Consider the following 25,428-nt stretch of genomic DNA (forward strand, 5'->3'; position numbering starts at 1 on the left):
GTAAAGTTTGGTTTGGTAAAGTTTTATCTGGGTAAAGTTCGGTTTGGTAACGTTTTATCTGGGTAAAGTTTGGTTTGGTAACGTTTCATCTGGGTAAAGTTTGGTTTGGTAACGTTTCATCTGGGTAAAGTTTTATCTGGGTAAAGTTCGGTTTGGTAAAGTTTTATCTGGGTAAAGTTTTATCTGGGTAAAGTTTGGTTTGGTAACGTTTTATCTGGGTAAAGTTTGGTTTGGTAACGTTTTATCTGGGTAAAGTTTGGTTTGGTAACGTTTCATCTGGGTAAAGTTTGGTTTGGTAACGTTTTATCTGGGTAAAGTTTGGTTTGGTAACGTTTTATCTGGGTAACGTTTTCAGGTTTCGCCATGTTCGCTTCGCTCCCCGTGCCGGTGACCGTCCTGCTTCTCGCCGCCGTATCGCCGCTTCTGAACGTCACAGGTTTGTCTCTTATTCATGAATCCATTACTTTGTTACCGACGTGTGAGTGTGTCAGTGGGAGCGTTTAATGTAGCGGAATAACCTTCTTAAGTGGAGTCTTCCTGCACGAAGTGAGGCAACAAAAGAGGAAGTGCGTGTTTCTGTAGTTCTTGGATCAACGGTCAGGACGCGTGTTGGTGTTGCTCATGTAATGTTTTCTCTACGTGACGACGAATTGATAATCAAAAGTTCTTTTCATGGGTTTAGTTGGGGGTTTGCTGTCTTGTCTTGATTTAAGAGTTAGGTAAGGGGGGAAGCAGGATCTGCCAAGCAGGCAGACACGAGTCTGACAGGATGGGGAGTCAGTTTATGTCCTGGCTGAGGAATGTAAGGTCAGCAGGTCAACTAGAAGATTTACCAGCCAAAGGGGGGTTAGAGACACACCAACACTATTCAACATACACACTCTGTTTACGATGTTTACGTTAAGTCAGGAGTCTGGACATTGGATGTGAACGGATCTTTAGATGCGGGAGGTGGAAGGTCCTCCTCTACGCCAGTTTAGGGCCAATAGAAATCTTTCCTTCTCTGTCTTTCAAGGGTTATAAAACATGATGTTCTTGCTGATGTTAGTTGGTTGTTCTTCCGGCCTGTGTGCTGCCTGAACTGCTCCTGCCTTTGCAAACGCAGCGCTGATACTTCACCTGTGATCTGACAAATAAATCTCCCAGAACGAGAGAAGTTATTCGGCTGAATTTTTGATAACCCCGACCAGGCTCCAAATCTTGAACACGTATTCTTACAGATGCAATGTTGTTATTTGTTTGATTCAGGCGCTTCGACGGTGAAGATCCTGGCCGTTGTTGGTCAAACGGTCATCCTTCCCTGCGCAGTCCGTGAAGAAAACGTCCTACACGTAGGGTGGACAAAGGACAGTGACACGGCCTTCGTGTATAAGGACGGCTGTGAGGCCTTTGGAGACAAGAGCGACGCCTTCCTCTACCGCACCCAGCTCATCCTGAAGGAGCTGAAGGACGGGAACATGTCGCTGCGGCTCTCCGACGTGCGGCTGTCCGATGCAGGGACCTGGACGTGCAGGAGGACCCGGACCCAGGTCGACTGCACGGTGGAGCTCTCTGTGGGTACGTCGGCAGACTTTATTCATCCCAACAAACCACCCAATAGCTGCTTGTTATCGTTATGGGGGGGGGAAAAAACAGAAATGAATGAATGAATGAAAGTGAAACTCTTCAGAATCATATTTCTCATCACATCCATAATGTGTGTATTGAATTCTATTTTCTGTGAGTAATCTACATTGATAGTTACTGAAGTTTTAAAGTCCATTTAGTGGCGTAAAAAGAGCCACATGCGTTGATGTAGACGTTCAAAGACGTCCAGCTTGGACCAGATTTCAACATAATTTGCAATATTGGTCGCAAAATTTTACGGCGTTTCATTGTAAACCTCTATAATAACGATATAGCAGAAAGTAGCAGAGGATATAAAATGTCCGTAATAAAAATCGCATTGAAATGGGGTTCAAACGTTTCTCCTTTGAACCAATTTCTGTCTTCAGCGGTGGCCATAGACGGCTTTCGATGGAAGAATACTCGCTGGGCAAGTTCAGGTACTTCTGTGTCGTAGTGAGGATTGTACTTGGCCTCATTACTTCCCACCCTGCAGAGACTAATTTACCAGAGTGGAATCCATCGTCCCATCGCACCCTTGAGATGTCAAACCCGTTCTCCCGGAATCACATGACAATGCTCCACACTTGCACTTGTCTGACATGGTTAAACTCCGGCAGCTGTTTTGATCAAATATACCGTGAAGATTTTCACATCTTACAAAGTCCGGTAAATATTGCTGAACAAAGCGTTGTCCACAGGATAAATATGTTTTTGACTGAAAGTACCGTGTACAACCAGTATGGATCAACCGATTAACCAATTGATCCATATATATAAGGCGCTCCGGATTATAAGGCGTCGTTTTTCTCTGTGCAGGTGCAGCTTCTGAGCCCACACTGGCTGTGGTTCCAGGGACGGGGGTCACCCTGCAGTGCGAAGCCGCCTGCTGGGTCCCGAAGCCCGACGTCACATTTCTTGACGCACAAGGAAACATCATTGACGCCGAAGCCTCGAAGTACCATCAAGACCCCGAAAGCCGATGTTACAACGTCACGAGGAGAGCGGCCATGCAGGCGGGAAACTAGTACGAAGATTTTGCATTTCTTATGTTTTGTGTGTTGGATTGACGAAGTCTCCTCGCCGCTTCACACGCAGCCACTTTGTGTCTTTTTTTTCCGTACAGCTTCACCTGCAGAGTCAACCAGTCTGAGATTAACCAGACCAAGACCGTAAAGATTCCAGGTATGCTGGAACTTCCACCTGTAACTGAAACCTAGGTCCACATTCACGCTTTAACCGTCCCTGTGCGAGAGCCACACCCAGTTTTGCTGTGAAAACATCAGGAATCAGGAACATTTATTGCCAAAATACGTTAAACATACAAGGAATTTGTTGCATACCATTGGACAGTAAGTCAAATGACACGGTGCAAGAAAAGTGGCATGTTCATGGGGCAGTAATCAATATAACATAAAAGCTTTATGGGGTCATAATCGATGCCTTTGCCAATACAGTCATTTCATTCTCCAATTTGGGCTCAGAGTTCAAAAGGTAATGTTCTGTCATACAACAAACAGGATATTAAGACATTCTTCACAAGTATTCTTTGGTCATGACAAAATATATATGAAAATATGTTCTTCAAACTTGTCCTGGAGCTTTCTGTTGTTGTGTCATGTAACTCGTCCCTCACACACAGCGTTTCCCTTCCAAGTGAACGAACCTGATCGGCTTTGAGTGTGTCCAAGATATGTTGCTGCATTTAGCTCCTTATTGCATCACTTCCTTATTGTAACACGGTTAACAGGATATCATGTGATTTTTTTCTGGCAGGTTTTTCTGCCAATCTTTTATATTTGTTATTGTTTGACTTTTCTGGACCCCCCCTTTCTTTGAAGAAAAGAATGAGGTTTTATTGAGGAGAATCCACAGACTGAAACGTTTAGTCTGACTTTCAGGGTTCAATTCTTAGTTCGGTCAAAGTACCTGAAACTAGTGTTTCATATTTCTGAAATCTCATCTAATGTACTCATGTCTGTATAATCTTAATGATCATTTCAGATAACTGCACAATACCCTGGACAGTGGCCATCATCGCTGCTGTTATGTTTTCAATTGTAATTGTAATTGTATGCCAACAGAGGAACTCCGGTGAGTCAATCACACTTTTTCTTTTTATCAAACGTGTTTGTTTCCATCTGCAAATCCGGAAATTCATTCAAATATTTGTTGAAATGTGTTCTTTTTATATTATATAGATGGAAGTAGTTTTGAGAAAAAAGGAGATCGGTACATTTGAACCAAAGTCAGGATTAAAATCAGGTCACGTATCCGTTTTAAAAAGTAATAAAAGCAGAGAGCTTTTTTTAGCTTCACATGGTACCGGATCTTCTCCACTGGTCGAGTGAATCCTGTGATGAATCTAATCAAACACTTAAAACCATAAGCACTATTATTCTATTTCTAACAGTAGTGACTAAAACTTATCTTTTTTCATTCTCACATAGAATGGGTACGTAAATGGATTTGCGCACAATCATCAGTCCAAAGTTTAACAAGCAGCAAAAGTCAGAGAGACCAGGCTCCACTTCTCCAAAACAACTCCGAGCTCCAGAAAGAAATCGATGAACTGAAGTCCAAACTTCACGACAAAGATGAGAACAACTCCGGATTGACCAAATAAATCGATGAACTGAAGTCCAAACTTCACGACAAAGATGAGAACAACTCCGGATTGACCAAAGAAATCGATGAACTGAAGTCCAAACTTCACAACAAAGATGAGAAGCTCCGCGTATTGACCGAAGAACTCCATGAAGTAAAGTCTCCAGATTTTCTCACGACACTAACCCCAAACCAGCAGCCTCCACCAGCGAGATGCTCCCCAAGAAAGAAAGGCCCCCCAAGAACGAAAGGCCCCGTGTCCCCGACACGGGAGGCACCGCAAGCTCTGCGTTCGGGGAGCTTCTCCGATTCTCTGCATCGCCTGTCAAACAACCGCTACCAAGCTCTGGCCGACTTCCCTGAAAAAGACTCGTAGAAGAATCCGTTGCTGTAAATGCGAACAGAGTCGGGATTGGCGATGCGTTCGGGTGCCTTTACAACAAATGTTTACGAAATGCTCGTAAGTGGGTTTTTACACAAAATAGCTACTTGAATTATAATGGGGAGTTTCTCCTGTGCCGGTGGAGGGTTTCGGGACAGAGGATGTCGTATGTGTACAGACTGTAAAGCCCCTCGGAGGCAACATTGTAATTTGCGATTTTGGGCTCTACAAAATAAAATGAATTGAATTCATTCAGCAACATTCATACAAATATGCTAAACTGGCTGAAGTCGGGAAACTATCAGTAATGAGAGAGGAGAGGGACAGAGAACGAAACGGAGAGTTAATACTAGTGTTGTGTCTCCCCCCCCCCCCCCCCTCTCTCTCTCTCTCTCTCTCTGGAATACATTGTTGCAGTGGTTCAGGGCATTTTCCCATTATTAAAATGGATTAATATGGATACAATGTTGCAGTTGCCCCTTTGTTCGGTTTTTGTTGACACTGCAAGAACTGCAAAATCTAAATATCTATATAATTTGTTAGCTATCTAAATATTAGATAATAATTCCACGAATGAGCAAACTGTTCTTTCATTGGCCCATGTTTATTGCCAACCATAAATAGGCTGTTTCTTTTCTTTTTTTTAATTGGGGGGACGAGGTTGGGGGGGGACGACGAGGTTGGGATATAGAAGGGGGTGCGTGGCCTAAAAAGTTTGGGAACCGCTTAAGAGGTTACTTTAATAAAGCTGTTATGATCCAAATATCGAGTACTGCCAAACCTTTATTTGACAAATCCTATTACTGTTCAGTATCTCAGGGTTTCTTTTATTCCCCTGGAGGTTTATGTGTTAATAAGCATTCTGTCAACTATCAAGAATTTAACATGTTTGAAAATGTTTTTTACGCTTTTGATTACTTTACACTAATAAACATGAACTGTATTTGTTTAATAGCAAATTACGAGCAAGTGAAAGAGAATTGACACATTTCCAATACAAACGTTTTTCCATTTGCTCTGATTTGAAGCTTTTTTTAAATGTGTATCATCATTTGACATTTTATTCATTGTTGTTGTTCAAGTCTCACCATAAATGACCATTTATTTACCTGTCGTTAAAATGCTTCTTTTAAACGCGACTCCAAGGGATTGACGTTGTTTTGTTTCTTCGACACAAATGTCCACGTGTGAGTTTGTCCGATGTTTTGTCCCTGCTCACCAACAGGGACAGATGTCAATTCAATGACTTTGGGACTTTCCCGTGACAGTTTGTGTCTTTTTGGTTTGTCGACTTCTGTTCCACTTCCTGTTGGCAGGTGTGAACTTGTGGGTGAGAGCGAGCTGAAAGCTTTAATGTCTACGTGTTCATGTAGCAGTTTGTGGAGGCCAGAAGTCCTTATGAAATACCTTTTTGCATGTATCGGATGTGTTTAATAAAATATTAAAACCTAGTCAGAATCGTATGTCTACATATTTTGGGTCAGTTGAATCGGGTCCGCTGCATCGTGTTTGGTCCCAGGCCACTTTAACGCCTCCTCCTCGCTTCTGGCGTGTTGTTTCCTGTGAGTAGGAGGATGTGGGTGGACCTTCTGTCAGACGGAGGTGAGGACCCTCAACATCAAGACAGGATGGAGGTCACATCGCTCTGCCTGGTGCTCTGTGAGAAATAACACTTTTATTATTAGTATTATTTCTTTCTGCTTTCTATTATCACTATTTGCGTAAACGTACCGTGTTTGTGAACTTGAACTTGTCAATTATTCCCTTTTTGATTCATCACAAAGACTCAATTTGTTTTAGGCCGGTGTGGTCTTTACCTCGTAACTATCCTGTGGACCAAATGCACATTTACTTTGCTGTTCGTCTCATCGTCGTTAAAAAAATGACTAAATCCGACTCACATTTGGTTATTTTTAGGGGATGTTCAGAGTTCTGGTAAAAAACGTTCTTCACAGAAGCACAAAGACGCTTCAATATTCTCTAGAACACCAACGCTTTACCACAAAACAATTCACGACATTTCCGGGGTTGATGTGGTTGTTTTGAAAGCTCGTTTCCAACAATAAAAAACACTAGATTATATTCAAGATACATTTGAACTTGAAATCATTCTACTCCAATTTGACTCCTATAATAGTGGGATGGTCAAGTGTTGTGTAATACGCGCGTACGCCTATTTATTCCCCATCTTTGGATTTCAGCCGCGTTGGCCGTCCACCCCGACAGGTCGCAGTTCTTCGTGTACGACCGCGTGGCGCTGACCTGCGGGCCGCCGGGCTGCTCCGGCGGCTGGACGCTGCAGAGGAACACCTCCACCCACGCGGCCCGGACGTGCCCCTCCGCCTGGGGGCTGGCGACAAACGGCTCCGGCTGCGTCATCGACACGGTCTACCCGTCGGACAGCGGGGTCTACTGGTGCGGGTCCGAGCTCCGCGGCAGCAACAGCCTCAACATCACCGTGACCGGTAACGTGCACGCAGACCCTGCTCGTGATTTTTTTTTTTTTTTTGTGGCCCCCGAGAGAGGACGTGACAGCAAAGTGGCGGCGGTGTTTTTTTTTTTTTCAGACTCGGACGTGATCCTGCAGAGCCCCGCGCTGCCCGTGACGGAGGGCGACCGGCTGACGCTCCTCTGCGCGTGCCGGGGGGCGCGGGGGGAGCCGCCGCCCGCCGCCTTCTTCTACAAGGACGGGGCGATGATCGGCGATCGGCCCGCGGCGAACGTGACCTTTGCGGGGGTGTCGCGGTCCGACGAAGGCTTCTACCGGTGCGCGGTGCCCGGGCGGGGGGAGTCCCCGCGGAGCTGGCTGGCCGTGAGAGGTGACGCGCCACACGACATCTCACGCGCGCGCGCGCGCGCGCGCTTACTTCGTGGCGGTTTGATTGGAGATCAACGTTGACGTCGCCCCTCCTCTGTTCGTCTCATCGGCAGTCGCGGCTGAGCCCCCGCCCCCAACCCCGCCCCCTCGCCCACCTGTGCCCAGGCTGGCGTGTGTCGTCCTGCTGGTGGTCCTGCTGGTGGTCCTGCACGTCCTCCTCGTGGCAGTCTGCGCGAAGGTGCGCAGGAAGGTGCGCGGGGACGCCTCCGGACATCCTCAAAGTTAAAACTTCACGCAACCCACAAGTTAACGCAAGTCAACCAGCATCCAGACGGTAAATTATTGGAGGGGTTTAAGCAGAAGAGCACAAATAGACATTATGAAACATGTGATAAGGTGTAGTGTAGAATTGTAGTTTGTGTGTTGTTAGATTTTAGTTATTACATTAGATTAATAATTGCAGTATGACGTATAACACAATTTATCGTGGTTTAAGTCCTTTAATTATTGTGCACACATCCTGCCGCAATGTAAAGTTAAAACCTGGGGAGGGTCAATCTGCCTTCCTGATGGATTTGTTCCACCTTTTCTCCCCAAAGAAGGTTTTTTTTTTCACCTGCAAACATTCTGAATATTGTTAAGTCAAACATAATGGATAAAATGTGATGAACTGTGATGATTTAAGATGTGTTATTACATTACATTACAATTCATTTAGCTGACACTTTTATCCAGAGCGACTTGCGCGGTGGTGTTAAGTGAACAGGGGTCGATCAGGTCAGCGAGGGATTCCACATCCGTCCAGCAGAGGGCGTCACGTGACTTTCTATTCGTATTCGTATTGCTTCTGTTAGTTCTTACATTATTTATAGTTTGTAAACTCGAGATTCTTCTGACTCTTCCCCTCTGGCCAGGTCGAAGGGAAAAAGGAGCCGAGCCTCTGTTCTGCAGTTTATTCATTCAAATGAAGGCTCCACTTAAAGTCTCTCCGCTCCTTGCAGCTCGAGCTGAATCAAAGAAAAGATCCGTGAAGAAGAAAACCAGCACATTCAGACCAATGACTTTGGACATTGGGCTTTTATTCCTGCAGACAGAAACCACCCAGCGGCCGGATTTAATGGAGTTGACGCCATTTTTCAGCTTGTCGACCATTTAATACATATTATTTAATACAAGACGGTGAAGGTTGGATTAAATGGCTGAATTGAGTGTAGCGCCTGTGAGGCCTTTATAGTCATTAACAATAGTAATAATGTAAATTACGTGGAAAAACAAGGATACAAAAGACTGGAACTGAAAGTGGACCTAAATCATAATGCACATTGTCTGAGGAGGTGAAAGCGTCTCAGAGGGCCCTTTATTTACACATTTATCCGATAACTAATAGTGTGTTTGCAGATAACCGGGTTGGTCGTTGAAAGAACGCGTTGCATTGCCTCCTCGCCGGAACACACACACACACCCTGTTTCCTCTCGTCTTCACAACAACTCTGAATAAATGCTGATCTGAGCACTTTTATAAATAAAATAAAGAAACAGCTTATTAATTTTCCAGGTATTAGGTGGTAACTTCCGCTTTTGATTTTCATTCTGAGAAGAGTCCCGGGCCTGAAATGCGTGTTTGACCCTAAAGAAGAGGAACAAGACGTTTCTAGGAGAGAAGTTTCAAGGCAATGAGGAAAAAAAACAGACTGAAGAGACTATCAGCATTTTTGCAAGTTGTTTTAAAGGGTTTCAGTAAATCACAAACTTACTTAACTTAACCCACAATTACTGTTAACACTTCTCTGCAGCATGATTTTGTGATATTAAGCAGTTTGTTTGCGACAGATGTGAAACATCTGCACAGAAAAGCTTTATTTGTTTTACTAAGCCATTATGACGATGTTATGAAGATGTGGGACTATTTGTGTATTGATATATATCATGTAGATTTACTTTAGTATGGATTCTATTCACTAATTACACACCAACAAACAGCCCAACTGAAGATCCTAGATAAAAGCAAACTTTCAGAACATAAAATCTCCTCTTTCCTTTCACTTTATTCATACTTATGTATATATATATATTACATTATTATTACAGGTCATTTAGCTGACGCTTTTATCGAAAGCGACGTACATTGCATTTTTAACCCAAGGCTTCTTACATTTTTGCCCGGGGATTTTTTTTTTTTGCACGGGTGTCTTGGGTGTCCTGCTCTGGGACACTGGAGCAGCCAGAGCTTGTAGCACCAACCTCGCGCTTCCCGGTGGTTTGGGGTTAGGTGCACCCGCTCTACTCTACATGCGCCACCGTTGCCTGAGTATTTCTTCAAAAATGATCTCCATCGCAAGCTGTTCAAAATGGGAACAACCAACAGCAGCACTGATGGGAAGAGCCGCCCACTTCCTCGCTGCATCGCTGACTATAAGGACCAGACTTTCTCCTCGGGCTCACTCGCTGTTTGAGGAAGAAAAGCTTGTGAACTGAGGAACAGTTTAGCTGAATCAGAAGTCCTGACGGGTGGTAAGTATTTATACGTGGTATATGGTATAGTATAGAGATCTTCTTTGATTTATAATTTCAGTGAACTGCAGACCTAACATGTTTGTATACGAATTAACAGCATCTCATGACATCTGTCCGAACTGTTTTCGTTCTCTGCTCTGACTTCAGGATACAGACCTTTCAGGAGATGTGTCGCCTCTTGGCCCCCGCCGCTCTCCTCCTCCTGTCCATCGTTCCCACGGTAACCGAAGTGGTGAGGTCGATGTCCGACTGCAAAGGGTATTTCCTTAATGATGCTCCGCCAAACATCCCGGGAATCCTGGAGGGAGGGAACATCCTGGACCAGAACAGATACAAACCCATCTGCCAGACGTGGGAGAACGAGACGCGTTTTGTGACGCTCTACGACACGGTGAACAAGATCCCGGTGTTTTCCGCCTACAGGTACCGAGGGCACGAGTCGGGGAGGCGAAAAGTCCCATGGAAAATAGAACCACAGGTATGCTCTTTAGTTTTTTTATTTCTTATGTAAGAAACAGATATACCATTTCCCCTTTTGTCTGTTAGGTTTTTGTTTACAAATTCAAATCCATAGCGACGGCATCACTACTGCGTTTTAGTCACATTTTCAATCATAATTCCAGCCTGTACTGACTGGCTTTGGATAAAAGATGATGTTACCGTAGTCGATTACCTTCTGCCCATCTAACTTTGCTTTGTACAATTGAAATAATCAGAATAGACCAAATGTTTAAAGCGCAACGAATGAGTCTGCTTATGTTCACATTGCGTCCGAACCACATCTGTAACTCAAGATTCCAATTGTTACAGCTTGAGGATGTAAATGCCAACAAGAACATGATGCGATGCGAGGAGAATGCTTACGAACATCAGGCAGCGGATGACAATTACAAACGGCAAGAAATCTACGACAGAGGACATTTATTTCCAAACTCCTACGCATTGAGAGAAGACGATAAGAGTTCTACCTTCACCCTAACCAACATTGTTCCACAAGTAGGGACATTTAACAAGGGAAGTTGGAACAAAATGGAGAAATGCATCAAATGTGTTCTGGATGAGTACTGTAAAGACAACAACAATAAACCAGAGGGCTTTTTGGTAACTGGAGCACAGCCCGGCAACGGAAGAATGAATAACATAGTTAATGTTCCTTCCGCGCTGTGGTCAGCGTTCTGCTGCTACAGTCGCAGTGAAGGCCAGTGGCTGGCAAGTGCACATTGGGGCGAAAATGTGGAAGATCGTGGCGAACATCTTCAAACAAAGACCTTGATAGAGCTCGAACAGGAGATATGGAACGTTGAAACTCCAATTTTTCCTGGAACACAGTGTCCTCTCAACACAACGGTCTCTCACTTGTACCCAAATCTTAAAAAAACATGCGACTGCCCACCAAACATTTCAACTACTTCTGCCCCGCCCACAACCGCTGCCACAACTACTTCAACTGAACCGTCAACCTCCCCGGCTTCCACATCTCATTCTCCTCCAACCACATCTGGTCCTTTTAGTACCACATCTGGCCCTCTTAGTACATCACCTCCCCCCACCACATCTGGTCCTTTTAGTACCACATCTGGCCCTCTTAGTACATCACCTTCTCCCACCACATCTGGTCTGTTTAGTACCACATCTGGCCCTCTTAGTACATCACCTTCTCCCACCACATCTGGTCTGTTTAGTACCACATCTGGCCCTCTTAGTACATCACCTTCTCCCACCACATCTGGTCTGTTTAGTACATCACCTCCTCCAACCACATCTGGTTCTTTTAGTACCACATCTGGCCCTCTTAGTACATTGTCTCCACTCACCACATCTGGTCCTTTTAGTACATCTCATCCTCCTCCTACCACATCTGGCCCTCTTAGTACATCATCTCCTCCCACCACATCTGGCCCTCTTAGAACATCTGGTCCCCCTCCCACCACATCTGGTCCTTTTAGTACATCTCATCCTCCTCCTACCACATCTGGCCCTCTTAGTACATCACCTTCTCCCACCACATCTGGTCTGTTAAGTACCACATCTGGCCCTCTTAGTACATCACCTTCTCCCACCACATCTGGCCCTCTTAGTACATCACCTTCTCCCACCACATCTGGTCTGTTAAGTACATCACCTCCTCCAACCACATCTGGTTCTTTTAGTACCACATCTGGCCCTCTTAGTACATTGTCTCCACTCACCACATCTGGTCCTTTTAGTACATCTCATCCTCCTCCTACCACATCTGGCCCTCTTAGTACATCACCTTCTCCCACCACATCTGCCCCGTCCACAACCACGACTACTTACACTACACCAACCAAGAGCACCACAACTAAAAAGAAGAAAGATGATGACAAAAATGAAAATGATGGGATGAAAGGAGAGCCAGGAGGTCCAGTATCATCAATAACATCTTTATTTAACTCGTTGGTTCATGGGGTTGTCGGAGCGTATGTAGCACAACTAATTAATCAAATGCAAGGTGCTTTGGCTGCTGCTGCCGGGTCACTGGGAGGACTAGAGAATGTGTTAATCCCTGTTGTGGTAATACCCGCCAGGGTCGTTGCAGTCACCGCTACGACACAAACAGCTATCATCTCTGAGGAAAGAACTGCCAAACCATCTCCAGCTACACTAATAGTTTCCACTGTGGCTCAAACTGCCCCCACCGCTCCAAGGGACGAAGACCTCAGTTCAAAATCAACTCACCCTCAATCTACATTAGCACCCGCCTCTACTCTCCCTGCAGAATTCACTACAACTGAACCGTCAACTTCACCCGCGTCCACATCTCATCCCCCTCCATCCACATCTGGTTCTTTTAGTACAACATCTGGCCCTCTTAGTACATCACCTCCTCCCACCACATCTGGCCCTCTTAGTACATCACCTCCTCTCACCACATCTGGCCCTCTTAGTACATCACCTCCTCCCACCACATCTGGCCCTCTTAGTACATCACCTCCTCTCACCACATCTGGTCCTTTTAGTGCATCACCTCCTCCCACCACATCTGGTCTGTTTAGTAGCACATCTGGTTATTTTAGTACATCGCGTCCTCCTCCTACCACATCTGGCCCTAGTTCATCTCTTTGTCGACATATGGCCCCCCGCCACAAATTTCGTTATTTCTGCCACCTCCAAAACTGGCGCCGCGGCGACAATCGGCTCCGCGGCCACAACAGCCGCCTCGTCCACAAGTGCTGCCTCCACTACTTACGCTCCACCGACGAAGACGCCTTATATTAAATGCCTTGGGAAGAAATTAAAGCTAGAACATCCAGTACCATCATTACTTCTCTATTCAATGCGTTTGTTCTTGGGGGTCTCGGAGCGTATAACATGACTAATTGATCAAATGCAAGGTGCATTTGTAGGATCACTGGGAGGAGAAGGGAATACGTTTATCTGTGCTGTGGCATCAACCGCCACGGTCACTGCAACCACCGCTACGACACAAACAGCTATCATCTCTGAGAAAAGAACTGCCGAACCATCTCCAGCTACACTAATAGTTTCCACTGTGGCTCAAACTGCCCCCACCGCTCCAAGGGACAAAGACCTCAGTTCAAAATCAACTCATCCTCAATCTACATTAGCACCCGCCTCTACTCTCCCTGCAGAATTCACTACAACTGAACCGTCAACTTCATCCGCGTCCACATCTCATCCCCCTCCATCCACATCTGGTTCTTTTGGTACGACATCTGGCCCGCTTAGTACATCACCTCCTCTCACCACATCTGGTCTGTTTAGTACATCACCTCCTCCCACCACATCTGGCCCTCTTAGTACATCACCTCCTCACACCACATCTGGTCTGTTTAGTACATCACCTCCTCATGCTTAGCTTTACATCTCAATCAGATGTTTGATGATTCAACCTCTGTTGATCATGTTGCATATATTCTTGAGTAATAATAATTTGTCTGTGATTTAATTGAGTTTGTTTATCTTTAATGTGGTTTTAAATGCATGTATTTGGCTCATCAACAGCATTGTAAATGTATTCTTTGTTGGAAAGATGCTATGAGAATAAACCTGCCTTGCATTCCAACAACTAAACGGTGTCTTTTAATATATAAATGAAATAAATACACAAAACCTGAAATAATTATATGAAAATAATTCTTTTTGTGTTTCCCCCTGAAAGTAAATTTACATCACATCCCTTTTTGAAGCATTATCGCAGATATGCACTTAGTATTCTAAGACATTGTTTTTTAAAAAGACTACATTTGGTTAAAAAGTTAAAGCGTTTTAGCCAGAAATTCATGTGGCCAAGTGTGTTATATTTGTCTATGTTTTAATCAAAGTTGGTTGACTAATTAATAAAACGTTTTTGGCTGTAGCTTCCAGACATGCAGTAATATTGTCTTCCCACTCCAAGTATTTCACAAAATGTCCATATTTGCCTTTTAACTATCTTAATTAAAACAGAAATGTCAAATGCTTTATTAGCATAAAGCGGATCCATAGAGAAGGGAATGTCTACGTGTGATCTCATGAAAGGAAAATGAAATGAAGACATTAATAAAGTAGAATGGAAATCTCTTGGTCTATTCCCCCGGATGTGTTTCTCTTAACTTTGTATTTGTATGAGACTCTGCACAGCTCAGCATCACCGACTCGTACTGGAAGAACTGGGATCTGAAAGAGAGACAATTCATTGTAAATGCCGTTAATAAGGGACGATCTCTTGATCTCCCTTCGTCTTTTCTCTGTGCGACTCACTCTTTACCAGCTGGTGGCGGTGACGCGCCAAATCGCTGTTTTCACCACCCGCCCACAAACCTCGAAGAAGAAGTCCGGTCACGTGATTTCAGAGGGTAAAAAAAACAAACAAAACACACGAAGGAGCTGTAATGAAGAGGAACCGAAACTCTGAGCTAACAGCGGAATTACGATGTGTAGCACTCAACTCGGGCGGTGAATTAGCGAAACACCGTGGAAGCTAATGTCGGTCAGACCACCAGCCTTTTTACACCATGAATCTAAGAGGACTCTTTCAGGACTTCAATCCCAGGTACGTTCCGCTAAGCTGGTCTGTTAGCTGGATGCTAGTTAGCTTCAGTGACTGGGCTATGTTTGTTACGTCATGTCTATGTAACGTTACGGAGACGTGCGCCGACGTGTTTCCAGGAAGGGTCACGTAAAACCCTTAACGGGTCATGGGTTAAATACTGTGCGGCTGATTCTAATAGAAAGCAGCTAGCTAACGTTAAATAAGGCCCGGCTAACATGCTAGCTAAGATAGCGGTTGCTAGGTACAGCTGTCTGCAACGTTACTTAGCGTCACACCGTAGCTAACTATGGCTATCTAACGTTGGTCAGCTCTGATGACATCACGTCCGGTGACATTTGACTATGTCATCCCACATGTTCTCATGTTTGGACAGTGATTTAAACACTTTTCAGTTTGTATTCTTCCCCATTTAAAAGAAAATGTCCCATCACCTGCACACAATGTCCACATGTCCCATCTTCGTCTGCATTGGGTTTGACTCGTGGTCCTCCAGTGCACGTGACTGTCACATCTTCATATAACGAGAGGACGCTTGAGTTGTATCTATTGTTTGTTTTGTAACAACCTGCAGCATTTTTGGCCAGGTTGTCTTTGCAAATGTAGAACTGGTTCTCATTTGACCTCTGGATAAATGAAGGTAGAATACAAATAAACATAACTTCCCACATGGGGCACACCTGTTAAATATCTTTCCCTCTTGTCACCTGCCGCAGCAAGTTCCTGATCTACTCGTGCCTGCTGCTCTTCTCCGTGCTGCTGTCCTTGAGGCTGGATGGAGTCATCCAGTGGAGCTACTGGGCTGTGTTCACCCCGATATGGCTGTGGAAGCTGTTGGTCATCATCGGGGCCTCGGTCGGCACTGGAGTGTGGGCGCACAACCCCCAGTACAGGTAGACCCTCTCGCATGTCTACGTGTGGCTCGGTGGTCACAGGCCTCATGTACATAATATATGAATTACTGTAGGCTTTGCTTCTCGCCACATTTGACAGTATTTTAACAGGTAACTTTCGGATGTCCCTGTTTACCCCCTCGTAGGGCTGAAGGGGAAACGTGTGTGGAGTTTAAAGCCATGCTGATCGCGGTGGGGCTGCACGTCCTGCTGCTGATGTTTGAGGTGTTGGTGTGCGACCGCGTGGCGAGGGGAAACTACTTCTGGCTACTCGTCTTCATGCCGCTCTTCTTCGTGTCGCCCGTCTCTGTGGCGGCATGCGTCTGGGGGTTCAGACACGACCGCTCCCTCGAGGTATGAGGCCTGACGTGTACGAGGTTACAGTAGGAAATGAATCCAAAATGTGACCCAATGCTTGCGGCTCGATGGTTTGAGTTGATCTGTGTTGCAGTTGAGGTTGAGCGATCTATTCTAAATCCTTATGGTCAGACAGCGGTTACTCGAGTTTACGGACATTTTGTTTCAGAGTGTATCAAAGGAGACTTTATCTCAAAAAATTATTTCAGTGCTGAACTCTTCTCTTTGCTCTTCCTCTCCTCAGTTGGAGGTTTTGTGCTCAGTTAACATTCTCCAGTTCATCTTCATTGCTCTGAGGCTGGACAGGATCATCAACTGGCCATGGCTGGTGAGATACTGGAACACTGGAAGCTTCTTTTTATGCACCTCAATAAAATGGATTTGATGTGATACTGCTGCCCTTGTTGTCTGTAATGATTCCTGATGTGTGTGTGTGTGTGTGTGTGTGCGCTGCAGGTGGTGTGTGTCCCACTCTGGATCCTGATGTCCTTCTTGTGCCTTGTGGTTCTCTACTACATCATCTGGTCCGTCCTCTTCCTACGTTCCATTGACATCATCGCCGAGCAACGGCGGACACACATCACCATGGCGATCAGCTGGATGACCATCGTCGTGCCCCTTCTCACCTTTGAGGTGAGTTGTTCTTCACAGGGTTAAACTAGTCTGACACAAGTTATGATTCTACATCTTTATTTAGACATATTTTGGATTTTGAGCCCAAATTACTCCTTTTCGATTCCTTGGAGAAATATAAAACAATTAGCTAATAGAAATATAGAATTATATCCCTAAATTAAAAGTTGGATCTGGCAGCAGATTTCCCTGCTAATAATATTTGCCTATGCTGCCCTCTACTGGCCAAATGCTTTTTGAAATCAGTGTAAAGTGCTTACTGGTCCTACATGTCCTAGAAAATTCTACTAAATTTAATAAATATGATGATTGGAAGATGAAATTTGAGATCTTCAGTTTTTTTAAGGTTACTTTGTTAATTATTTTACACTTGTATGTTATTGATCAAGTGTAGTACCAACTTAAGTCATTCATAAGCATTTGCTTTCTTTGATCATCACCATCTTAAGCCGTGATAAAGAATACTCCTCCTGCACGTGTGTTTATTCTCACACACACACACACACACAGCTTTTTGCGAGTTTGCCGCTTGCACGTTTTGCCTTCCAATGACTCCTGAAATTCTGGCACCTCCTCAGATCCTTCTGGTGCACAAGCTGGACGGCCACAACAGCCTGAGCTACGTGTGCGTGTTCGTCCCGCTCTGGCTCTCCCTGCTCACACTCATGGCCACCACCTTTGGCCAGAAGGGGGGGAACCACTGTGAGTATTCACCACCGGCCATGATGCTTTTCTGTCGAACGTTGTTCATAGTAGTAACACAACGCCTCGATCAGAGTCTTAATGTGAAATCTGCTTATACATTTACTCTGGCTGACACTGGACCAACTTCACAACTGACCTCTCCCTCTCTTCCTGCAGGGTGGTTCGGCATCCGTAAGGACTTCTGCCACTTCCTGTTGGAGCTCCTCCCCTTCCTGCGAGAGTACGGCAACGTGTCCTACGACCTCCAGCGCAGCGAGGACCCCGAGGCGGTCGAAGACGTGCCCGTCCCCGAGCCGCCGCCAAAGATCGCCCCCATGTTCCACAAGAAGACCGGCGTGGTGATCACACAGAGCCCCGGGAAATACTTTGTCCCGCCACCCAAACTGTGCATCGACATGCCCGACTAAGCTGTGCACCCTGTGGGCCACGGGGGGGGGAGGGGGGGTGGCTGCTGGTGGTGTTGCAGCACAGGACCCATCGGCCAAACTCTGCATCACGATGGCTGTGACCCATTAGAGCCGATATGGAAGTGAATGATCAATGGACGCAGGATCCCGATCCCGGCGGTTGTCCCTCGATGTAAAGACCGCTCCGCCTGACGCTGCCCTGCAGGGAACAGATCTATGTTTTTTGCCGTGTTGCTTACTAAAGATTCCGAAGTCTCCGATACTCTTGGATCTAAATGTTGATGTCGATTTATGTCGGGTGAGACAAAAAGAGAAGCGCTGGATCTGCGTGGACTTCCAACCTGAAGCGAAGACGCGCTCGTCTCCCTGGGGACCATTTGAGAGACTCCGGGCGTAAACGGGAACAATGATCTCTTATTGATGCACGTTGGACCATGCAGTTGGAGAAATACAGGGCGGAATAGAGGGTAAAGAAGGGGTTCTGATTTATTGTTTTTTCAGGTATGTGTTCGTATAACACTTGCTTGCCCAATCATATGCTGAGAGAAGAATTTGTCTTTGTCAATGTCCTCCTGTCCGTCAAGCGAGCCCTTTCAAACTTGATTCCATCAAAGAGACATGGGGACAAACCGGAGAGGAGGGATGCTTGCTAAGCATATTTCAATATACACATACATATGCGTGAGGTTGCTTTCAGGCAGACCTAAACAATGGGGAGCGTTTCTCTTTAAAAAGACACCGCAATCAAAATGGCACTTTGAAAGAAGTTCTCGTGGAACCGAAAACTTTGTTTGTATTCCTACTTTTTGTAAATAGGTTAAGTTAGGGACCAGAGTGGAGATGACAGCGTTGGAGGCAGAGCCGTAAAGAGCAAAAGGAAGCAAGTATTTGTAAACATCAGCCACGATGGTTTTGAATGAATCACGTAATGCGTCTGTGCTGAGAATCAACCTATGAAATCAAGACATTCTCAAAACAAATCAAGATTCCAATTGACCGTTTCTTTTATTGAGCGATGATCCAAATGTTGCCACGTGCATTAAGCGCGTGAATACTGATTCTGTAGAAAACTTTCCTGGCGCATCGAAGTCACACATTTCCAAATTCGTTTTCCATTGACTTGCTTACTTTGCTCACAGAAAAGAAATGCAGCTCCACTTTTTAAAAATCCAGATCTAATGAATAGAGAGCAACTCCTGAGGCTCCGCGAATGATCTCTGTATTGTTTTTCTTTTCAACACCTGATTGCTGCAGCGTCCATGATGCTGTCTGTATGTTGTTTTTTTCTACACGGCTCATTTTGCATTAAACTGCTGATTTACTAGTGACACACTCCCTCGATGCTGCAGGTAAAGCAACCTGGTTTTCTTCTGGTGGAATACTAGATTTTGCTCCGTTTTATGTATTTATTTTAGAAAATAAAGCTACCCTTAACTGCATAATGTCAATTTATTGGATCAATTTAGAAAAACGTTTTAACTGGAGTCATCTGCGTGAAATCAACGTACATTCACTTATTTCTATTTATTGCAACCACATGGCAGACGTGTATCGCAAGAAAGTAATAAGATATCACTTCATAATAAAATACATTTTATTGATGCAGAACAAGGGTGCATTCGTGAAATTCTTTATACAAAATACCATAATGTTACAATAATGGAAACGGCATCTTTAATTTCAAAGAATTATATTCATATAAAGCAGCAACAAATATTGTTGGAACGTGTTCATATCTTGAAGGAATTTTTGTCTTTCACACAGAAAACATCAGCGTTTCTATGACAACGCTCCTTTGGTACAGTACAGCTGGTAGATGGTTCTGCTCAGAGCCGGACCCAGGTTTCTGGAAAACAGACATTCAATCATTTAGCTTTTCTTTGTTGTTCATAACATTAATGACAACTATATTTTATGATAAGTCTTCTTAGTTTGACTTTACAAGGTTACACCACAAACCTTTTGAGCTTCCCGTAGCGGACGGAGGAGAGGAGTTTTTCTTTCTGTGCATCACTCGCGCATCGTTCATAAGCCGTAAGAAGGCTGGAATGCGAAGACGAGCGGGAACATTAATGCACATTTTTAGGCCAGTCGGTTCTGCTGCGTCAGCATGAAACCGTCACTCGGGATGCAGAAATGTTTCGGTAGGTTTGTGAAACTGAGGCGTCCCGCCGGTACCTGTGTGGCGTGCTGTACTGCTCCAGGATGGCGGCTGCTTTGTCTCCGGACAAACCGCTCACCTGCATCAACTGTCTGGCAAACACTTCTCTCACCGTCTGACACTTAAGAGGGGAAACGCACACAATGCAACAAACGACAACGAAAAACAACACATTTTTCGACCAAATGTTGAAATACGCCACTGAATTTTTGAAATCGCTAACCTACTTTGCGTTGGGCTTGTGCCCACAAAACAAACGCACCTTGTTTTTAATGGCGCCGTAGTTGAACTCCGCGAAGGAAATGAGGGAGCAGGAGGGGGTCCCTCGCTCCTCCTCACCACCTCCCCCGTCCCCCTCCAGCTCTCTGGAGCGACAGATGAGCGCACGGTCCTGAAACGGGAGACCAACGGGAACCAAGCAGGCAGCCAGTGTCACATGTGAGAGAGGGAGGCGAGTAACAAAGCCTGATCAACCTTCTCCCTCTGTGCTACAAATAACACATCCATTAGATTCACTACAGTGTGTGTGTGTGTGTGTTTCACCTGGTAAAGTCTGATCAGGTATCGTGTCATGACGGTGAGGTAGGCGGCCGACTCCTTCACATCCTGCACTCTCTTCACAAAGAAGCCATCGACTACCTAACACACACACACACACACACACACACACACACACACACACACGGTGTGGTAAATACCAACTATAAACAAACACAAAAACAGTTTGCATCCCATCCGTGGGTTCTGAGATGTGCATCTCAAACTGCCATGCAGTGTGTGGGAGTGTGTGTGTCCGTGCACCTGCGTGTTGACTATGGCCTGCTGCAGCGTGGTCTCAGGTAAGCTCAGGTGGGAGGCGGCCGACCCGCACTCCTCCACCAGGTAGCACGGCCGACGAAGACCACACCTCTTCATCCGAAACTGATGCAGTGGGAAGAATCAAGGGAGACCTTTTACGGCTCGATTAGCAACCTCAGGCGCTCGACTGGAGTTCAAGTGCAGAAACGACGGCCTGTTTTGAGGTCTAACTTTAAGATTTAAAATGAATAAAGTAGGCCAAGTCCGGCCAATGGGATCGCTTCATTTGCTCTGCGCAGATTTCATTTAAAACTAAAATGATTTCCAGGAAATTCAACAGATTTAAACAATTTTTTTTAAGTCATCAAGCTCAATTACCAAACACCTTCGGGTCATAACTATTTTCAGCGCGCAGCGACCGACCTTCTGTTCCCTAAAGCGCCCGTCGATGATGCTGCCGCACAGGTCGTCCATCCTCTTCCTCTCGATGATGTAATCGAGGACGAGCTCCCTGGCGGGGGGGGCGCGCAGCTGCCCTGGAGGAAGACGAAAACAGGAAGGAGACGTGATGCTCTGTGCATGACCAACCAGCGCTCTTCAGCCTGCTCTTTGCGCTCGGTCAAGTAGGAACCAGCAGGTAGTTTGACCATCTGCGTCCGTCCGGGTGTTCGTGGTTACCTGGAACGGGCGCCACCTTCTCCCGAGCGACCCAGAGGAAGTCTCCGACATTTAGCTTCCTAACGTCGAAGTTCACCCCGTTCCTCTGAAGCTCTTTGACCAGCTCCTGCTTGCGGTGGTTGCTCCCGCTGCAGACAAATCGGCGAATCGTCAGGCGCGCTCGCGTGTCTTTGATGCCAGACGGGACAGGTCGGGACACTCGTCTCACCCGGTCGTCTCAATGAAGTCAACGCAGAGAATAATTTCATAGGATCCAGGCGGAAGACACCCTTCGTTGGGCTTCTTGCTCGCTGCCTGAGGATTCTGGACTTTCCCCAAAAGACGCGTCCCACCGGCGTCACTCCTCTGCTGGGTCGCGCACGCCGGCCTGCGGGAGAGATTCAGGTGAATTGTTCGACAGGAGAGGGAGCAGAAAAGGAAGACGTCACTCATTGAAAGCACGCTCACTGTATTCCATCTTCTTCCTTCTCCTCTTCTTCGTCATCATCACTGGCAGTGAGGTCCACAAGCCCAGGAGCTCGCTGCTCCTCCTCCTCCTCCTCCTCGTCCAGCCATTCTTCACCCGTAGCCTCCCCTCCGTCCCCCCGGGGGACGTCTTTGGGGTCGTGTTCTACAGACTCCAGTCGCTCCGCCAGAGCCAGACCGTCTTCAGTCAGAGAATACCTGAGCGGGGAAGCACAGCCAAGAGAGCCGGATGAACAGAGAGCTCCATGAATTATGTTTGACCCGTTTGTGGGGAAAATTCATTGACCCCTTGAGTTGGTTCGTTATTTTCGGGTGTGCCTCCTGTGTACCTCGCAGGATTGTGGGTCTTTATGACAAAGTTCTTCCGGATCAGAGTGCTCACTGAAGACCAGGCCGTGTACTTACTGCCTAAATCTGGCTGCAGACACACAGACGAACAGAAAGAAGGGAGGAAAGGACTCAATATCAACATGAAGCCACTTCACAACCGGCACCAACACGTGCAACAAGTGTTAACAGGAGCCGCTGGGCGGATTATTAAGCAGCGTTATGAACAATAGTTCACTTACTACAGAGAAAGACTTGTCGCAGAGAAGCTGAGCTTCTGCTTGCAGCTCCATCTTAAACATATAACCTTTGCTTCCTGGGACCTAGGCAGAAACGTTCAATTATGAGGCCACACTTAGACACTAAATACCAAAAACTACTTTGATGGAGAAAGGTGTACCTGCATCTGTCTGTACAAGGTGAGCAGAACAGCATAACCGCCGGACCTCTTCTGGGGCACGTAGTCCCTCTTCTTCCTCCTCCCTCCTCCTCCTTCTTGATCCCCTGCAGCATTCTTCTACAAGGACAGGAACAACAAATGAAAACTTAAGAGGTCAAAAGTCTCCCTAGTAACCTTCGGGCATGTGGTCAAACATCAATGTGGCGTCATTGTAGAACTGCTTCGGCTTTTGACTATTTCTGCTGAGAAAAAATAGGGGCAGCGACTCGCAGCCACGCTTTGTGTTTTTTTAACCGGTGGTGGTGCTAAACCCTTTCTTTGTGTGGATTAAGAGGGAAAAGTTTGTCAGGTTTTGGTTGCGGTGAAAAGCGGGGCTGTTTTTCAATTAAGCTCATTAGTCCGTCAACAGGTCTTACAATTCAAAAGGGACATTTACAACAATTTGTCCTTTTCGATTTCCGCATCTGTGCATTTACACGGTGAGGCACACTCTCCCTTCAGATGTACCTTTCTGGACGGAGCCAGTCTGTTGTTGTCCTGCCTACCAGGAGGGGGCGCTCCTTCAGGTAGAGATCGAGTAGGAGCGCCTGGACCTGCAGCAGAGGATGAACAACAACGACAGAGGAGTAAAACGTTGGGTGTTTTATTTAGTTTTTTCACTGTTTGCTTGGAGATTCTGGAGACTTCATCTGCTGCCCTGTGAACCTTTTTATCTGGTGTTTATCTCCAGGGTCTGTGTTCTCTTGCCTATTGTTTTTTAGAAACATCGGCCATTGCTCGTCTCACCGTTTTCCCTGAGGTACCGTTGCAGCTTTTCATCCAGTATTTTACAGATGCCGTCTCCAAAGTTCTGGAGGATCTTTGCCTCTTTGGCGTTTTGAAGGGGTAACGGGTACTTGTTCAAAGAGCCGATGGCCTGTAAAAATAACAACAACACGCATGAGTGAAATGTGTCTTTCATTCATTTCGGTTAATAATCAATTCTACAGCTTTGTCCTTTTTGGATGTTCAGTTTCTTGGTTTTGTCTTGTGTTCTGTATGAAAATGACGCACACATATGTTGATAAATATGACCGTTTAAACAACATATGGTCACATGAAAACAAAACCGGGTTAGTGTACAAACATCGTCCTTCTAGAAAACGTCTAATGTTTTAAAATGTCACATTTAAACCTACGGTATTGTCTGCAATTCTACACTTGACGCCGTTCGCTTTCACTTCGGATAAACGCTCGGAACACTTTCACACCAGTTACATGGACAGAACACGAGGAGACCTTCTGGTACGTGTACTGGGTCTTCAGTCCCTTCTCCTTGGCCTCGTCCCGGAGCTCCGTGAGCCACTTGAGGAACAGCGGGTTCGGGCAGGCGGGCACAGCGCGTTTGCGACCCAGCCGGACCGACTCCGCAGCTGGCATCACTTTGGCTCTGATGAAGTAGTGATGAGACTGGCGGGACGCTGACACACCATCGAACAGCTAACTCGATGCTAACAATAACAACAACAACAACAACAACCGCGTCATGATGATTAAGCGAACATAATTAACCATTTTGACGTTTTCGTAAAATGGTTAGTTAACGGTATTACGTATTCATGTCTGTGTCCTGTGAATGCCGCTCACCTTTAACCAAGTTATTGTGTGGTTATTGTGTTCGAAAGCTGGCGCCTTGATTTCCAAAGCACGGCGCACTTCCTGGTGACGTCACTTTCAGGAACGAAAAGGAGGCGGGGAAAGGCGCACATTTGTGACGTATGTTATTACACACTCGGCAGTGAGTCACTATGCTTTATATAAACTGTACTTCTGCACTTAAACACAAATCATACACACAAAATACAGAATATATTACATCTCACTCAGAAGCGAAGACTTCATTCTAAAATAGAAACACCAAATAAATAGCTCTCACAATATTATAATAAATTACACTTATGTAAACGTATAAACGTATCTACAGTTTGTCATTTTAATTTGCAGCATGCTGTAAATGTAAACTATGAACACAATTGCAATGTGTTTATTCCAACTGAATAATTATTCAGTTGTATTTACTCAGTGGTTTTGGTTTCTTGGATAATTACAACATCATAATTCAAAAGGCCTGGTTTAAATAGTCAGAATTCCTGCATGTGCAAATTAATATTTTTTGCTTTTAATATTTGCCAAATCAAGCAGTAGATAAAAACTCTAAGGCGTTGCCTTCAAGACCATCAATGTCAATGTCATGGTGAGGCAGGAAAAGTCATAGGCTCACAAACCGCCGTGGAAACCCTGAACGTCTCTGCAATGGTCACATATACGGATTGTGCCGGTGAACCCGACGCTCTGAGTTTTGTCCGTTCTAAATACAATCGGTCCCGGTTACCTCTGGAAACCGTTATCCAATCCGCTAGCCTGTTTCCTTAGGCTGAAGGGCGGCTGCAGGATTCCTCCAACAAGACCCAACAGAGACCAAGAATCCAGACGCGCCCTCCAAACCACAACCGTTCTCTTTCTTATAGTCAAGAGTCCTGTGGACTCTTCTTTCATACGCTCACACACAGAGATAAGTGGGTGGCGTGAAACGTAATTAACCGACGTTTGTATTAAAATGAAAGACGGTGGCTGTAAAATGAGGCCGATTTGTTCAGAGAATGGAATGACATGCGTCAGATTTTT

General features: G+C 45.5%; 5 protein-coding genes across 8 annotated transcripts; 4 read left to right on the plus strand and 1 right to left on the minus strand.

The window, feature by feature from the left end:
- Positions 1-289: 289 nt before the first annotated feature.
- LOC144410215 (putative selection and upkeep of intraepithelial T-cells protein 1 homolog) lies at positions 290-6,045 on the plus strand. The gene is made up of 7 exons (XM_078105422.1): positions 290-311; positions 356-436; positions 1,249-1,557; positions 2,425-2,632; positions 2,732-2,790; positions 3,610-3,699; positions 4,056-6,045. The coding sequence occupies exons 2-7, from the start codon at positions 364-366 to the stop codon at positions 4,229-4,231; spliced, it is 915 nt and encodes a 304-aa protein (XP_077961548.1). The 5' UTR covers positions 290-311; positions 356-363; the 3' UTR covers positions 4,232-6,045.
- LOC120821307 (sialoadhesin) lies at positions 6,020-8,948 on the plus strand. Of its 3 annotated transcripts, none has more exons than XM_078105424.1 (5): positions 6,020-6,253; positions 6,796-7,059; positions 7,162-7,413; positions 7,526-7,746; positions 8,327-8,948. In XM_078105424.1, exons 1-4 carry the CDS (start codon positions 6,169-6,171, stop codon positions 7,696-7,698), a joined length of 774 nt encoding a protein of 257 aa, XP_077961550.1. In that variant the 5' UTR covers positions 6,020-6,168; the 3' UTR covers positions 7,699-7,746; positions 8,327-8,948. The 3 variants fall into 3 exon arrangements, with proteins under 3 accessions (XP_077961550.1, XP_077961549.1, XP_077961551.1); XM_078105423.1 differs by having other exon boundaries at positions 8,414-8,948; XM_078105425.1 differs by having other exon boundaries at positions 7,526-7,723; positions 8,414-8,553.
- Positions 8,949-9,403: 455 nt separating this feature from the next.
- Positions 9,404-13,982, plus strand: LOC144410214 (uncharacterized). 2 transcript variants are annotated; one of them, XM_078105412.1, is made up of 3 exons: positions 9,404-9,923; positions 10,074-10,404; positions 10,737-13,982. In XM_078105412.1, exons 2-3 carry the CDS (start codon positions 10,093-10,095, stop codon positions 13,164-13,166), a joined length of 2,742 nt encoding a protein of 913 aa, XP_077961538.1. In that variant the 5' UTR covers positions 9,404-9,923; positions 10,074-10,092; the 3' UTR covers positions 13,167-13,982. The 2 variants fall into 2 exon arrangements, with proteins under 2 accessions (XP_077961538.1, XP_077961537.1); XM_078105411.1 differs by lacking the exon at positions 9,404-9,923 and having other exon boundaries at positions 9,930-10,404.
- Positions 13,983-14,550: 568 nt separating this feature from the next.
- Positions 14,551-19,374, plus strand: tmem185 (transmembrane protein 185). Its single transcript, XM_040179692.2, has 7 exons — positions 14,551-14,943; positions 15,657-15,833; positions 15,980-16,187; positions 16,435-16,518; positions 16,647-16,823; positions 17,402-17,525; positions 17,685-19,374. Exons 1-7 carry the CDS (start codon positions 14,906-14,908, stop codon positions 17,933-17,935), a joined length of 1,059 nt encoding a protein of 352 aa, XP_040035626.1. The 5' UTR covers positions 14,551-14,905; the 3' UTR covers positions 17,936-19,374.
- A 137-nt stretch (positions 19,375-19,511) lies between these two features.
- Positions 19,512-24,480, minus strand: mus81 (MUS81 structure-specific endonuclease subunit). The gene is made up of 17 exons (XM_040179691.2): positions 24,391-24,480; positions 24,043-24,254; positions 23,551-23,680; positions 23,272-23,357; positions 22,765-22,881; positions 22,607-22,687; positions 22,367-22,455; positions 22,020-22,235; positions 21,781-21,939; positions 21,573-21,700; positions 21,318-21,430; positions 20,898-21,017; positions 20,640-20,735; positions 20,359-20,487; positions 20,114-20,217; positions 19,895-19,978; positions 19,512-19,781 (listed from the first exon to the last, which is right to left on the minus strand). Exons 2-17 carry the CDS (start codon positions 24,181-24,183, stop codon positions 19,715-19,717), a joined length of 1,860 nt encoding a protein of 619 aa, XP_040035625.2. The 5' UTR covers positions 24,184-24,254; positions 24,391-24,480; the 3' UTR covers positions 19,512-19,714.
- Between the last annotated feature and the right edge of the window lie 948 nt (positions 24,481-25,428).

This window comes from Gasterosteus aculeatus, chromosome 7, assembly GCF_964276395.1.
Source record: "Gasterosteus aculeatus chromosome 7, fGasAcu3.hap1.1, whole genome shotgun sequence".
Classification (NCBI taxonomy): domain Eukaryota; kingdom Metazoa; phylum Chordata; class Actinopteri; order Perciformes; family Gasterosteidae; genus Gasterosteus; species Gasterosteus aculeatus.

Excerpts from the sequence above, each read along its gene's own strand:
- LOC144410215 (XM_078105422.1), top strand. The coding sequence starts at position 364 with ATGTTCGCTTCGCTCCCCGTGCCGGTGACCGTCCTGCTTCTCGCCGCC. Across the intron at positions 1,558-2,424 it reads CACGGTGGAGCTCTCTGTGG|GTGCAGCTTCTGAGCCCACA; the intron begins GTACGTCGGCAG and ends TTCTCTGTGCAG. Across the intron at positions 3,700-4,055 it reads ATGCCAACAGAGGAACTCCG|AATGGGTACGTAAATGGATT; the intron begins GTGAGTCAATCA and ends ATTCTCACATAG.
- LOC120821307 (XM_078105424.1), top strand. The coding sequence starts at position 6,169 with ATGTGGGTGGACCTTCTGTCAGACGGAGGTGAGGACCCTCAACATCAA. Across the intron at positions 6,254-6,795 it reads ATCGCTCTGCCTGGTGCTCT|CCGCGTTGGCCGTCCACCCC; the intron begins GTGAGAAATAAC and ends TTTGGATTTCAG. Across the intron at positions 7,060-7,161 it reads CCTCAACATCACCGTGACCG|ACTCGGACGTGATCCTGCAG; the intron begins GTAACGTGCACG and ends TTTTTTTTTCAG.
- LOC144410214 (XM_078105411.1), top strand. The coding sequence starts at position 10,030 with ATGACATCTGTCCGAACTGTTTTCGTTCTCTGCTCTGACTTCAGGATA. Across the intron at positions 10,405-10,736 it reads CATGGAAAATAGAACCACAG|CTTGAGGATGTAAATGCCAA; the intron begins GTATGCTCTTTA and ends CAATTGTTACAG.
- tmem185 (XM_040179692.2), top strand. The coding sequence starts at position 14,906 with ATGAATCTAAGAGGACTCTTTCAGGACTTCAATCCCAG. Across the intron at positions 15,834-15,979 it reads GCGCACAACCCCCAGTACAG|GGCTGAAGGGGAAACGTGTG; the intron begins GTAGACCCTCTC and ends ACCCCCTCGTAG. Across the intron at positions 16,824-17,401 it reads TGCCCCTTCTCACCTTTGAG|ATCCTTCTGGTGCACAAGCT; the intron begins GTGAGTTGTTCT and ends GCACCTCCTCAG.
- mus81 (XM_040179691.2), bottom strand. The coding sequence starts at position 24,183 with ATGCCAGCTGCGGAGTCGGTCCGGCTGGGTCGCAAACGCGCTGTGCCC. Across the intron at positions 22,882-23,271 it reads GACTGGCTCCGTCCAGAAAG|AAGAATGCTGCAGGGGATCA; the intron begins GTACATCTGAAG and ends CTGTCCTTGTAG. Across the intron at positions 22,456-22,606 it reads GCGACAAGTCTTTCTCTGTA|CCAGATTTAGGCAGTAAGTA; the intron begins GTAAGTGAACTA and ends GTGTGTCTGCAG.